Here is a 14,199-nt window from a genome sequence, read left to right on the forward strand (position 1 = left end):
CTGAAATATTGCTAATGGGCCATATTCCAATTCAACCTGTCAAGGTTTTTTTTAGAAATTTTAGAAAGTGTCGTTAACGTTGTTTTCTCCTCTTCTTTGATCTCCTTTACAATTTAAAGGCTGAAAAGTAACAATTGCCAGCTACAAATATAAGTTGCTGATAACTTGTAAATAATAAAGTTAACCTGCACAGAACAATTAATCTCCCTCACCACTCTCTCGCCAATAAATGTCTAAATGGGATGAAATTGCAAAAACAACAAAGTTCAAGTACTCTGAAACGTGGGGTTTTTGATTCCTTGTTTACTCTGAAACTCTCCAATTGTTTTTATAGAGTTCACAAAAAGAAATTTTTTTTAAAAAAAAGGAAACAGGGAGGAAGCTGATGCACAATACCCCAAATGAAATGAACAAAATATAATCGAGCACAAGGGTGATAAAAACCCGTCAAAAGCTTATAACAGAAGTTACTCCACATCGTACCATAATAGTAAAAAGCATTAGCAGAGCCTCAATAGCATGTCAGTTCTTTTCATTCACTATTGGGCTACACAACGGGGATAGCCCTCCCCATATCCACATGTCAAATGATCACCCGAGTACAACAAACCAAGGAATCAACAATAGCAACAATTACAGATGTTTAATCATCATGTCTATTGACCAATAGAAACTATGGCTATACAAAGAAAAAAAAAAAAAGTAAAGAAAAGAGAACCCGATAATATGTGAAGGAAAAAAAAAATTAAAAGAAACCTATACCTTTTCTCCAAGCAAAATATGAATAGGGCTGATTCAAATACATGGAAAAATATTCAAACACAAGCAAGATCAGAGCCAGAATAAGTTAAAAAACCCCTATTACCATCCACCACTCATCTCCGCCAGGCAAACATAGTTCAAACGCTATAAAAGGTTTACCTAGTTAGCATCAAGGTGATTCATACTATACTTGGCGTAAATGAAGTTTGTCGATATAATTTGCAGCCAGTTCTTTCTTTCTCTCTTAGGGGGTTAGACAAAGCTAACAGTCCGACTCATCTAAATATTAGCCTACTGGATTTAATGCATCTAGCTCAAAATAAATAAGAATAAATATCGCCATAAGACACCCAACTGCTATGCTGGATACATAGAACAAACAGGTATAAATTATTAAGATGTCTATCTAAATCAAACTAAGAGAATAGCAACAAGCTCCAAATCAAGATACTATATTCTACAACACATCGCTAAATTAAAAATAACTAGAAAAAGTAAAGCAAGAGCCAGCATGAACTAAGTTTAAGCAAAAACTAAGCAGTCTGTCTAAAACATACATAGATGAAATAATCTAATAAAGTAGAGCTTCTGATCCTTAAAAGCTTCCTCAATTGCAGTGATAGGAGACTTCTAGTTCATGTGGGAAAGTGCCTATCAATATCATGAGGCTTTAAACTAGATGACCCTGTTTGGAACTTCTAGGCAAAGCTTAAGGAACTGCATCAAAATGCCTTGATTCTATCTTGCATAAGGATGATATCGACTACTGCCACTATAGCCTCCCCTTCCATACAGACCACCTGCTCCTCCATAACTAGCACCTGGACCAGATTCGTAACTCCCGCCATAGCCTGCACCTCCATAACTTCCATATCCCTCGCCTCCCCGACCATAACTGCCTAAACCACTACCACCATAACTTCCACCAAACCCGCCACCATAAGGTCCAAAGCGACCAGAATAACCAAGGGCAGATTCACCTCGGTAACCTCCTAAGCTACTACCTCCAAAACTCCCATAGCTACCACCAAAATCCCCACCACTACTACCATACCCATACCCACCCAGTCTACCACCCAGACCCCCGGGATTCCTATAGGGACCAGGAGCAAAACCTCCATCAAATCCCCCATAAGAACCTCCAAATCCACCAAAGCCGTCATTATAAGAACGACTCCTAGAGTTGCTACCGTATGCAGGAGCAGGTGGTGGGTTTGAGGCTTTCTTTGGTTCAGCTTTCTTGATCTCCACCTACAACAAAGCAACTTAGTTAACCTAGGTTCTGCAGGAGGCAAACTATCATGAGCCCTTTCCTGAAATCTATACCTGTAGTAATGATCTCCGCTGCTATATCAGAAATATGTAAGCAGAACAACTAATACACTTTAACAATCTATAAATTAAGGGAAGGAGAATAGAATAAGTTGCGTGGTGATAAAAAACAACGATAAAGCAAGTAAGCAGGCAGCACAACAAAGAGGGATCCATTTCCATTCTTATTTCTTTGAGGTCGTCTAAATAATCTCACCTGAGTACCAGCCATATCAATCATATTTCCCTTGGATAACATTTCATCTACAACTTCTTCACTATCAAAAATTATAAATCCAAATCCTCGAGATCGGTTTGTTTCATGATCACGAATTATCTGGTGCTCCACCACTTTCCCATATTTAGAAAAGAAATTCTTGAACTCATCTAGAAGTTGAAGATTGAAGAGTGTTAAACAAACGCACAGGAAAAAAACAATACTCCAAATCACATCACAACAATTTAGGATTTCTTACCTTCTGTGACAGATGATGGGATTCCACCAACAAATATCTTCTTAGTTTTAAAATCCTTTGATTGACCTGAACCTTTAGGAATTGTCCTCTTTATCTCAACCTGTTTCATTGTAACTTGTTAATTAGTTAATTCACTTGATTATTACAGCATAATTTATAAACATAGCTGTGTAGGAGCCATCATATTAGACATCACATCATAACAGCAACAGGGTTCATGTCTATTTGATTAATGTTTTAAAACCAAGTAGGAGCAAATAATAATGAAAACTTCATAGCAATTCTATTGCTTAGTTTTTTTATTTTTAACAATCAGGCTATACAATTTAAACCAAGACAAACGATTGCATAAAACACGGTTAATTAGATGCTCATCCACAGAAAATCTATATCTTAATTTGCATGAACCATTGTTAATATTGTCTCAAAGACGCTGAACCTCAAAGAAAAGCTGATACAAAAAAGTACAGTCTCTAAACAATATAAGAAAAAAACACCACCTAGTCCAAAATAGATTTTTAAGAAAAGCACACAGGCCGGTTAGTCAGTCAAGCTAGACCTCGATACTGGACCTCACCAGCCTTCCCTAAGCCTTAACCTTAAAAGACGAGGCTAAACTGACGAACCAGACCGTACAACAGAGAGATTGTTTTACCTGCTTCCCATTGATGATATGGGTATCTTCTATAACTTGGTCAACAACTGAAGGATCGGCATAGGTAATAAAACCAAAACCCCTAGGCTGACCAGTGTATCGATCTTTCATTATCACAGAATCAGTTATCTCGCCATATTTCCCAAAATGCTTGTTAAAAGTTGCTGCAATTAAATTATCGCAGAGTAAGCATAAAAAAACATAAATCTAACCCTGAATGTTCCAGTTCTATAGAAAATCCACCATAATACAGATAATCCGATAAAACATCTTACCATATGTCGTATCTTTAGCCAATCCTCCTATAAAAATCTTCCTGTGTTTGACAAAAAAAATCAACAAAATACGAATCAAAACAAAAAAATCAAAGTACGAATATCAAATATTTCTGATTGAGCCGATTTTCTAATCAGTTGTTCATAGACCAAAGAAAACCCAACAAAATTTATGAATACTACAGTATCTAGAGAGAGAGAGAGAGAGAGACAAACCCAGGGCTAGCACCATCGCCAGAGTGAGGGTTCTCGCTCTTCGATTTCGAACCCATATCACTAATTTAAGGTGCTAATTTGTCGAGGAAATTATTCAAAAGCAGAAACTTGTCGATCGGTAGAGACTCGGTCGGGGTTCAAGGAAGAAGGTTTGAGGTAGAAAAATAAGGATTAGGGTTTCGTTCGAAGGCTATGCGAGTGGTAAATAAAATAGATTGCGCCTGTATTGAACTGCTGACTCTGCTATTTGAGCCTTTAATATATAGACGGATACATCTACCGACTTTATAATATGCCACGTAGGATAACTGGATCCGGTTCACTTCGCGGGTAATAAGTTCGGGTTGTGAAAATTACGCTTACAACTCCAGGCAGGTTTATATTATTTAGGGCCCTTTGGTTCAGTGGTTTATATCGGCCAATAGCCGATAGAGTTTGCTAATAATTAGTGGTTAATAGCTAATAGCGGTTAGCTGATTATTGTTCGTGTTTGGTAAAATTTTAATATTGATTGCTACTAAAATATAAAATAACTATTATAGGCATAATTATTTTTATATGTTATGATGTGTAATGTATATATATGTTTTTAATTTAAGATGAATATAGTATTTTTTTATTTTAATGTATTCTATAAATAAAAATCTTCATTAAGTTTTTAAAATAATATTTAAGAAAATAATTTAAATACTTATAAACAAAATTATCATAAAAAATATTAATTTGAAAAAAATAATTTCATTAATATTTTTTTTATGAGGTTAATGAAATCTAAAATAATACAAATACGAATCAACTATCAACCGATACGAAAAAATTCCTAAAAGTAACTTATAGAAACAATAGTTGGTTGGGACTTTTATGATTAAAACATCGTATCAAACACCTACAACTTAACTGTTGGGTACGAAACCTTTTAACTTTTAACTTTTGACCAAAATAAACAATTAAAGTACTATTCGGTAAAATTAATTAAAAGTTATTTTTAAGTAGTTTTGTGTTTGGTTAATAGGTATTTACAAGTAATTTAGTTTGTTACAGTTACCAAAAAGGAGACATTAATCAAATATAACATATAATAATCTAATAATTCATTAAAAAATAGTTTTTTAAAATTTATTAGAATAATAGTTTTTTACTTGATCAAATAGTATATTTAAAATAAATAAATAATCATAAGTAAATGTACCTTAGTTATCACTTTTGATTAATTTTAAGTACCCTATTAACTTATAATTCAAATTAAAGAAGATTATACTCATGACTTTCTACTTAAAAGTAAGTTTGACCGGCTAAAAAGTCAAACCAAACACCATTTTAACGTAAATACAAATTATAAAATAAATGGCAATATTGTCTTTTTAATCATGCATTACATTGTGTATAGTTGGTATGAAATTCAAATTATACTAACCAAAATAATAGCAACACAAAACATTAATAGATTATATAATATAAAGTAAATTTAAATTAGTAATTTCTATATTGTAAATAAACTTGAGTGAGATTATTCAAAATAGTTAAAAAAAAAGTTCTAATGCAAATCCTTATAAAAAAAATAATTAAAACTACTAAAAGTGAGCTTACTCAAATATTTTATACCTTGATCGATAATTATTGAGCTTACTCAATTTATAAATTTTTAGTAAATTAAATATTTTTTACAATATCAATAATAATTTTTAGAGTTTCTTACGACCTTTAAAACATTGATTTTTGACCAAAAAGGGAAAATTACTATTTCTTACAAATAAAAAAATATATATAAAAGGATTAATTCTCTTTTGAGTATAAATTGAGACTTGTTTGGTAATAAGTGTCGGGCAATGAATAATATTTTCTTGTTATTCTCTTAAGTGATGAGTATTTTAAATACTGTGTCGTATCATCTATTTATTAAATGAATTATGTTTATATTTAGATTTTTGAATTGTGTTAATTTATCATTATCATGTTGATATTGACTTAGCCTATATATATATTTTCACGAAAAATCGCATCCCACACTCAATAATACCGTACCTTAAACTAAATTATTGAGTATTTTATATCACATCTTAATATCATAAGGATGAAAATATACGTTGGATATCCAGAGACATCCGGGAGGCTCATTTTATTGGGAGAGCCACAAACTTTACGCTCTATGATTACTATCCAATTAAGCAAAAATGTTTTAAAATGCTAAATTTCCAAAGGTCATGGCGCTAACCTTTAACTTTTCATCTTGCTGATTAAATACTTATTGGATAACTAAAAAATGTAAAGTTATTGTTCTAAAATTATATTAATTATATATCAAATTACTATTTTATATAAAAAGTAATCCCTGAAAATTGTTTGTTATTAATAGGGATAAACATGAAATATTATAAAAATGTTTCACCTTAGAGATAGAGATGGAAATGAGACCGGTATTTTAAGGTACTCGCTCCACTTTGATCCATTTTAACGAATACGGGTGTTAGACTCTAAATACCCATTTTCCGCTATAATAAACAATTTTGGCGCGGATATTCTACGCATTTACTAGTAAAAAAAATGCACTTTAAATAAATTTGGATTTAAATAGTTTAAAATTGGCGTACTCTACCTGTTTAAAGGTATTTTAAACAGATTTTGAACAAATATGGATAGTAAAATTTTAAACGACTTCGGATACGAATGATAAAATTTTATTAAATATAGTTATAGGTAGTTCAAAATTTGCTGATATCTTCCATCCCTGCTTAGAGACATAAAAAATATTACTAAAATTTAGAATGTTATAAAATTTTATTATGAAAAGTAAAGTTGAATTTATATATTTGGGATATTGAGTCTAAATTTTTTTATGAATAGTCCCTTAATGCGACAGGAAGACAATCTACGTTCACAAGTTGACAATAATATGTAAGACCTGATTATCAGTATCTAACGTATTTTTTGGGTAACATTAACTACAAATTTCCTTAACCTGTATGGCTAATAAATGCAATAGAAAAAAAGAGAAAAACATTTGAAAAACCGAAATAGCCCTTAAAGATGATGATGGCGCTCTAATTTAAGAACTTCAAATTGGAATGTACCCAATTGAGACAACAACAGTACAGTTAATTTAATTCCATCCACCATGACTATTTCATGTAGTAGAAGCTCCAATAGGCTTGTGCTTTATTGCTTTATTAAAAAAAAAAAAAAGAAAAAAGAAACAATAATAATCACACTAAATAAATAAAAAACATTTCAAAAAATTCGAGCCATTACATATAAAGATTATTACATATGGTATGTAAACTTATTATATTTGAAATTTCATTTAATTAGTAAATTCATTCATTTAATTAAAGAATTTAATTTCAAAAAATATAATTGATAATGCAAGATAAATACATAGTATTTTATATGTTATGTTTTTTTGAGAAATTATATTTCACTGGTGTACTCGCCTCCAACTAAACACAACTTAATCATTTTTCATTATTGTTATATTGTATTTTTACTATTAAAAAAAGAAGTCAAGAAAAATTTAATTAAGGAAAAAGAAGTCAAAATCTTTGCTCACGAGGAATTATGTCTAAATTTATTTATTTAATTAAAATTTAGAATATATCAGTGCAAGATTAGTCTTGAGCTTGCGAGTGAAGGATATTTTCTATAATGAAAAATCAAAATTTGGAAATATAAAATTATTTATTTATTCTTTTCTTAAAAAAGAAAAAAAACTCATGAAAGCTTCATGTAGCCCTTGCTTGAGAGGATCCTTGAAAACTCCCAAAACCTCTCCTTTCTCTCTCCATATATAAACACATTTCACCATCTTCCCATCAAAAATTGTTAGGTCAAATTACAATACCAAAATTCAGTGTCTCTCTCCTCGCCCCACCCCTCTCTACACAACTCTCCCTCCACAACAGAGCGACGTAAGAGAGGAGCATAAATAATATCAAACATAGGAAAGAAGGCGATATGAGCAATAGCAGCGGCGGCGGCGGGGCTGCTAGGGTCACGATCCCGGAGAGCGTACGGAAAACGATACAAAGCATTAGGGAGATCACAGGAAAACAACACAGCGATGAAGATATCTACTCTGTTCTTACAGACTGCTCCATGGATCCCAACGATACCGCCCAAAAGCTTCTTTATTTAGGTATATACACATATATATGTGTGATAAAACACATTAGGGTTTTTGTTATTTTGTTCGTTTTGTTTGTGCATTAGGGTTTAATGGGTGTTATCTGTTCTTATGTTTGTTTCGTGTATTTTCATGATTATGATCTGTTGGTTTGTGGTTTTTGTTTATAATCATGAAAGGCTGTATTTTATGGTGTAAAGATGGCTGTTTTCATTGATTGACTTGTAAAAGTTTTAGCTTGATAATATTTGTTTCCTCTTTGGCGATTGTCCTTTGCTAGAACACGCTTTTGATTCATAGACAGTTTGAACTCACAGAAGGAATATCATGAGAATGGTCTTTTCTGTCTAGTGCTTGTGTTATTCGAAGTTCTATTTGAGCAAAATGAAGACATTTGTTCTGCTGTCTCTGTTTTGGCTCTTTGATAGCTCTAAAATTATGTAGCGTATAACTACAATGATCAAAGGACTTGACTCGGCCATCTATATTTGACAATTTGTGATTTGTTTTATTTTATTAGAAAATCCCAAGTACCAATATTTGAGTTTGTGATTTGTTTTCTTTTTTATGCTTTGACATATTAGCTAATTGAGCGTTACTTACTCTAATGTACACAAATTGTATGAGCTTAGATGAGAATTTTCTATTTATTAGCTAAATGGAACTTTATTTTCTTAATATAGATTGTACAATATTAGATAAGAAATTTTCTTGTTTTGACTATGCATCTTTATTAGATTAGCTTATTTGTGTCATTAATGTTTCAAATTTTCTGATGAATAACAATTCTGGGTCGGCAGATACATTTCATGAGGTCAAAAGAAAACGTGAGCGGAAAAAGGAGGTACGGTATCTTGCCCTCTCTGAAAGATCCCATGATATTATCCATGGCATGACATGCAACTTTCTCTTTTGAATCCTGTCCCTCTTATATGAAAAGACTCGTCTTCATTCTTCCTGGACATCAATTATTAGGAAGACGAGATTGGAGAGGGAATAAATTGGTATGCAAAACAATTCCTTGAAGAAGCATGTGGATGTAATATGTTAATGTTGAAGAAAATAGATATGTTACTTACATTATTTTTCTGCTTTCAGTATCAGATTTTGTTTCCTGCAACATTTTTAGTTAAGGTTGAAAAAATTGTAATCTCTGAAATTTTTAACATTCATAGGTCTGTTGATTGTCATGACTGATCCATGCAGCAGACAGATATTCTCTATTCTGCTGTTGCAATGATCTTAAATTGATCACTCAATCTCTATTATCAGATTACTTCTGGAAAATGTTGGTCACCTAGGTTTTGGATATATCTAAGTTTGCCAAGCCACCTTGATAATTACTTTGTTATATTAAATGTTGCTTTCGTTGCTACCAATTATCGAACATATATGGGAATCATTAGAATGATTAATGATATCTAAATTTTGCAGTTCTTTTGGTGGCTAGAATGATTCATAACTCAGTCTTGTGTTGTTGTAGATGCCAGGCACCCAAGGTAGAGGAGCTAGGGGTGGTCGAGGAAACCATTCTGCAAATCATGCATATCCTGGTACTACTGCATACCATTCAAAGTATAAGCTGTCATTTTGTGATTTCCCTACCATGAGACTAACATATATGCACTTAGATTTTTATTTCCACCTTAATATTAGCATGAGAGCTGAGCATGGAAATCTTGATGAGTTCATCCTGTTATAATATTATCTTTAAGTTGAGCCCATTATTGAATATAGCTCGTTCTTTCCACTAGCCAGTAGTCACTTTGCTTGTCCTTCCCATCCCTCTCTTCCCTAAAAAAAGAGAAAAATTTCATTGAGTAAAGATAGAAGCTAAGGTTCCTCTCTTTTCCTGAACTGTAGAAGTTATTAAAGAGGATGATGTCACTCTAATGCTTCTTGAAAAGTGAGTTTTACATCTTGTAGTATAAAGTTTATAATCTTCGTTTTTCATTATCCTAGTATTTTCTATGAAAAGTTTGTTTTTTAAATGGCTATCTTGTTTCTTGTGGACTTTCTGATATTAAAGAAAAATTGATGGCATACAATTTGCAAGATCATCAACCGTAAGAAATGTTAGCTTGTGGTTCTGTAACTGACAAATTGTGTTGCGAACTACTGTTATCAGATGCAGTGGGTGTAAGGAATGCAGCTCCTCGAAGGGAAAATGGAGCCACTCACATGACAGAGAGGGCTCCTTCAACAGCTGGGCAGAAAACAAATAATAAGGCAGTCACTGAGATAAAGTAAACATTATTTAATGTTTGTTGGGTTATTGTTTATAGCATCTATGTGGAACTCGTGTTTTTGTTTATATGCAGTTAAAATTGATTCATATCTTCTATTGATATAGAGCTTCAACTGTCACACCTAACGGTCCTTCAAGTTTACCCAATGGTGGCTCTTCTCTTGGACATAGCCCAGAATCACCTGCCCGTGGAGTTGTCCATTCCACTAAAGATGGCTCAGATATTGATAAAAAGAAGCCAGGCACTGCACTGCTCCCTACTCCATCATCACCTGCAACTAATCAGATATCTGAGCATATGATTCAAGTTCAGCAAGGAAAGCCCGCATCAAGTTCAAATGACCAACCAACTTCTACCATTTCAGCATCTGTACCTGGTGTTTATTCCTCTGCTTCAGACCCTGTATTGGCACCAACTATGACTTGGATTTCTGGTACAATTGGTGCAATTAAACAGGAAGTAGGAAGCCAGCAAAGAGCTGCAGGATCAAATCAAATTCAAGGAAATAACCTTGTTTCCGACGATGTTGGATCAGAGTTGCCCAAGAATGAAATATCGGCTTCTACAATTATTCACTCTGTGATCAAAAGAAAGGTACCAGGCAAATCCGCAAATGAAAAGCCGGAGTCATCAGAAACTCTGCAGCCTTCTTTGCCAGCAGATGACACTTCTTTGGCTGTTGGGTCTTCTAGTTCATCACAAGATTCAGATATCCCTTCAAAAGGTAAATGTTGCTAGTTGAACTGGTAACACTGAAGTAAAGAGCTCCCTACTCCCTCTCCTCCCTTTCTTGTTTTTATGCTTTAATATATATATATATATATATATTTGCATCTGAACTTGCTCTTTATTTTTTCTTAAAAAAAAAAAAAAAAAAGCAGTCTCATCTGAGGATGCGCACACTGATGACAGTTCTTGCTTGTTGCCTGTACAAACTGTCACCAATGGACATGTTACATTTCCAAATCACTTCAAGGTACCTGAAGCTTTAAAGAGTGGGTTGACTTTTGGAAGCTTTGATGTTAATTCTGGACCGGGAACAAAAAATTGCAATGGTAATAGCTGTGACATTAACTCTACACATGCTACTGAATCATCTCATGGGACTGATGAAACTGCTAGAGAAACTTCGTCTAGGTTGGTGAATATTATATGGCATTTTTTACTTGGTTCATATTTTATATTGGGTTTCTGAGTTGTCTTGGCTGATAATTTTGCCATTGTGGTTTTAGTTAAGGATATGATTGACAATTACATAGTTTCCAATTAACCATCACCTTAAGTATGGTTTTGCCTTCTTGGAGCAAAAATTTATATATAGATGACTCTAATTGCATAAATATGGAGATTTTCCTGGGGTTGGGCGTGGTTGGTCATGTTATGTGGTTAAGGTAGTAGTGTTGTATGTTTTGAACCTGTCATCCATTGCTGTTTCATCTTTTACATTATATTATCCTATATTCCTATTATTAGCTGTTGATGATACCCTTAGATTTCTTTGGGCCTTTTATTTAGTATAAATATGGTGAACAATATGACATAGCAGAACAAAACAAAAAAAGGGTTAAGAATGGCATTATTTGATTTTGGAATTTATTGCTCTTAAGTTTTCTTAATAAATTCCTTGCAGCAATCAAAGTATTTCTTCAACTGTATTAGTGGATCATCCTGATCAACTAGAATCTCCTGAACAAGTGTTTGAAAACGCAACAAAGTCAGAAGGCATTGCTACTTCTGATGCAGACCCAAAAAGTAATAAAGCATCACAAGAAATGATGCTACTTCCAGAAGGCCAACAGAACTCTGTGGTTCAAATTGCTCCAAGCTATGGGTTTGGGATCGTGTCAACCGTGCCAGGGGGTCAACTTGTACAGATCGAAGGATATGAAAGTCAGACACAGGATGTCTCTTGTCTTTCAGGCTTTGTTGTAAGGCCTTAATTCCATGGCTATAATTCTTATTCGTTTGTGCTCTTAACAGTGGTGTTCATTCAAGCTTATCTTTATCCTCTTATTTTTGAAGTAAAATTCAAATTAATGATTGATTAGCTTTGGTCATTGAAAACTGTTTTTCCTTAAAACTGTAGAGTAAACGAACATTCTTTTTGGCATATAATAAGTATTCCTGAGCAAAGTGATAATATATATGGGCACAAATCCCTTAGCTGAGCCATTATAAAATTTTCTACTGGCAGTCAGTTTAGAACTATAGGCATTGTTACCCATATGATTACTTGCCCAAAGCCCATCAATGATCTTCTTGGTGATGGACAAGCTACTGATCTGGGGTACCTATAGTGTGAATAAGTTCCAATGCAGTAGGAATTTTTTTCCTTTGTGATTTTGCGGTACTGATTACATATGTTTTTTATGCGAGAGTTTTGGGGGGAGTTAAGGAGGAGCATGAGTTGGGGAATTGTAAAAAAAGAAATAATTATTTTTGAAGGTTTCTTTTATACATTATGACTCAGTTTTAACATTTTCCAGTGCAGATCTGTAATTTTTAGTTTTTGCAACATTTTTGCTATGTGGTTATGTTATTGTTTTATTATTTTTTTGCTGCTTGTAATTCTTGTTATCTCGCCCTTAACCTCCTGTTATAAATTGGATGTAGAGTGAAAATCCTATGGCTTCATCAATTCCAAGTCCTAGTCCAAGTCCACCAGTACAGAACTCTGTAGCTGTTTCTCCACAGCCAATGGTCTTCAGGCCACCTTATCCTCCTAGCTATTTCCCGTATGGGCATTTCTTTAACCCTTATTTTATACCGCCTATGCATCAATTCTTGAGCCACAATGGACTGGCTCAACAGCCATCAACTGGCAATGCATATCTTACACCTACTGCAACTGCACCTGCACCTGGTGTTAAATTCCCTTTCCAACAATTCAAGCCAGGAACTAGTACTGGAAATCCGACTCCTATTGGAATGCAGCCCATATATGGTTCATATGGTTCCTCCCCTGTTAGTTTCAATCCTGTTCCAGCTGTGACCTCTGGGAGCCCTGCCAGCAATGAGGATGTATCAGCATCTCAGTTGAAGGAAAGCCAAATCTACACGACAGGACCATTGGTTGGTTTTACTTCCCGTCTTACTTTTTAAAAGTGTTTTCCTAATACATTAATGTGTTACTATATTTCTCTTTTGATTGTGTCCAGCAGTTGTGCTAATTTTGATTTGTTAGTTTAAGTAATTCTGTTAAACTTTGCTGTCTAAGATTATATTGAAAAGCAACATTCTCTTGGTACTTTTAGGTGCTAGACCAGCATATAATATAAGTGTTGATTTGAGATGGTTCTATTTTGTTTGTGCAGAATGACGGTTCAGCCTGGATTTCTCCACCAGGGCAAGAGTTATCCAGCTTGCATCTTAATTCTTTGTACCACATCACCCCTCAAGGACAGCATCTTGCTTTCTCCCCTGCGCAGGCTGGTCATGGCCCATTCCCTGGAATTTATCCACCAGTGCAGGCAATAGCTGCTGCTCCTTCAACTGTGAATCCACATCTGCAACAACCTCAGGCTGTTTCAGCAGCTGTTGAAACTTCAGCACACCCATCCAGTGCTTATCAACAAACTCATCTCGGACAAATCAACTGGAACTCTTATTAAGCCAACAAAAAGTAAAATAGATAACAAGGTTAAAATCTCAGTGTTGTGGAAACGATTGGCCAGATATTTGAGTGTAAATATAAAGTGCCGCCAGAGACTTTAGGTTAATACAATAGGTGGGATACAAAATGCTGACATTTAAGTTACAGAACAGAATGATAGGTGCAGGTTTTTGTTGTTCAGCTTTGACTTAGTTATTTTTCTCCCCACCTTTTCCTAGTATGTTTTATCTTTGACAGTGGGACTTCTATGGAATCCTAATAGGAATTTGAAAGGTTGAGTGAGAGTAGGTGAGATTTAGCAAATTTTTCCAGTCAGATGTCTCACCTGTAAATTAAATTTTGGGAACAGTCATTTTATACAACTGTAATTGGTATAATTTTTAGAATTGGCAGTTTTAATTAATTGGTGCAATCACTTCTACATTTTCTATATGCCTATGCCACTATTTTTGTTGATTCCAATCCACTAAGCCAATCATAGTACTAGTTATCCTAATTTATAACACGTAGATGAAAATGCTAAAT

General features: G+C 33.8%; 2 protein-coding genes across 3 annotated transcripts; one reads left to right on the plus strand and one right to left on the minus strand.

The window, feature by feature from the left end:
* Positions 1–1,303: 1,303 nt before the first annotated feature.
* Positions 1,304–3,928, minus strand: LOC105633126 (RNA-binding (RRM/RBD/RNP motifs) family protein). Its single transcript, XM_012215677.4, has 6 exons — positions 3,696–3,928; positions 3,480–3,520; positions 3,205–3,368; positions 2,550–2,649; positions 2,291–2,460; positions 1,304–2,013 (listed from the first exon to the last, which is right to left on the minus strand). Exons 1-6 carry the CDS (start codon positions 3,749–3,751, stop codon positions 1,501–1,503), a joined length of 1,044 nt encoding a protein of 347 aa, XP_012071067.1. The 5' UTR covers positions 3,752–3,928; the 3' UTR covers positions 1,304–1,500.
* Positions 3,929–7,428: 3,500 nt separating this feature from the next.
* GIP1 (GBF-interacting protein 1) lies at positions 7,429–14,086 on the plus strand. 2 transcript variants are annotated; one of them, XM_012215678.4, is made up of 9 exons: positions 7,429–7,824; positions 8,613–8,656; positions 9,296–9,365; positions 9,941–10,058; positions 10,166–10,785; positions 10,940–11,198; positions 11,692–11,989; positions 12,675–13,133; positions 13,376–14,086. In XM_012215678.4, exons 1-9 carry the CDS (start codon positions 7,644–7,646, stop codon positions 13,670–13,672), a joined length of 2,346 nt encoding a protein of 781 aa, XP_012071068.1. In that variant the 5' UTR covers positions 7,429–7,643; the 3' UTR covers positions 13,673–14,086. The 2 variants fall into 2 exon arrangements, with proteins under 2 accessions (XP_012071068.1, XP_012071069.1); XM_012215679.4 differs by having other exon boundaries at positions 10,943–11,198.
* Positions 14,087–14,199: the final 113 nt, after the last annotated feature.

The sequence above is a fragment of the Jatropha curcas genome, chromosome 7, assembly GCF_041381405.1.
Source record: "Jatropha curcas cultivar XTBG-Jc1 chromosome 7, XTBG_Jcur_1.0, whole genome shotgun sequence".
Taxonomy (NCBI): Eukaryota; Viridiplantae; Streptophyta; class Magnoliopsida; order Malpighiales; family Euphorbiaceae; genus Jatropha; species Jatropha curcas.

What these genes read in the sequence shown, in the direction of transcription:
- LOC105633126 (XM_012215677.4), bottom strand. Translation starts at nt 3,751, where the DNA reads ATGGGTTCGAAATCGAAGAGCGAGAACCCTCACTCTGGCGATGGTGCT. An exon ending in CCCATCATCTGTCACAGAAG is followed by an intron (nt 2,461 to 2,549) that starts GTAAGAAATCCT and finishes TTCAACTTCTAG; the next exon opens with ATGAGTTCAAGAATTTCTTT. An exon ending in TTGATATGGCTGGTACTCAG is followed by an intron (nt 2,014 to 2,290) that starts GTGAGATTATTT and finishes GCTTTGTTGTAG; the next exon opens with GTGGAGATCAAGAAAGCTGA.
- GIP1 (XM_012215678.4), top strand. Translation starts at nt 7,644, where the DNA reads ATGAGCAATAGCAGCGGCGGCGGCGGGGCTGCTAGGGTCACGATCCCG. An exon ending in TGCAAATCATGCATATCCTG is followed by an intron (nt 9,366 to 9,940) that starts GTACTACTGCAT and finishes TACTGTTATCAG; the next exon opens with ATGCAGTGGGTGTAAGGAAT. An exon ending in CTTGTCTTTCAGGCTTTGTT is followed by an intron (nt 11,990 to 12,674) that starts GTAAGGCCTTAA and finishes AATTGGATGTAG; the next exon opens with AGTGAAAATCCTATGGCTTC.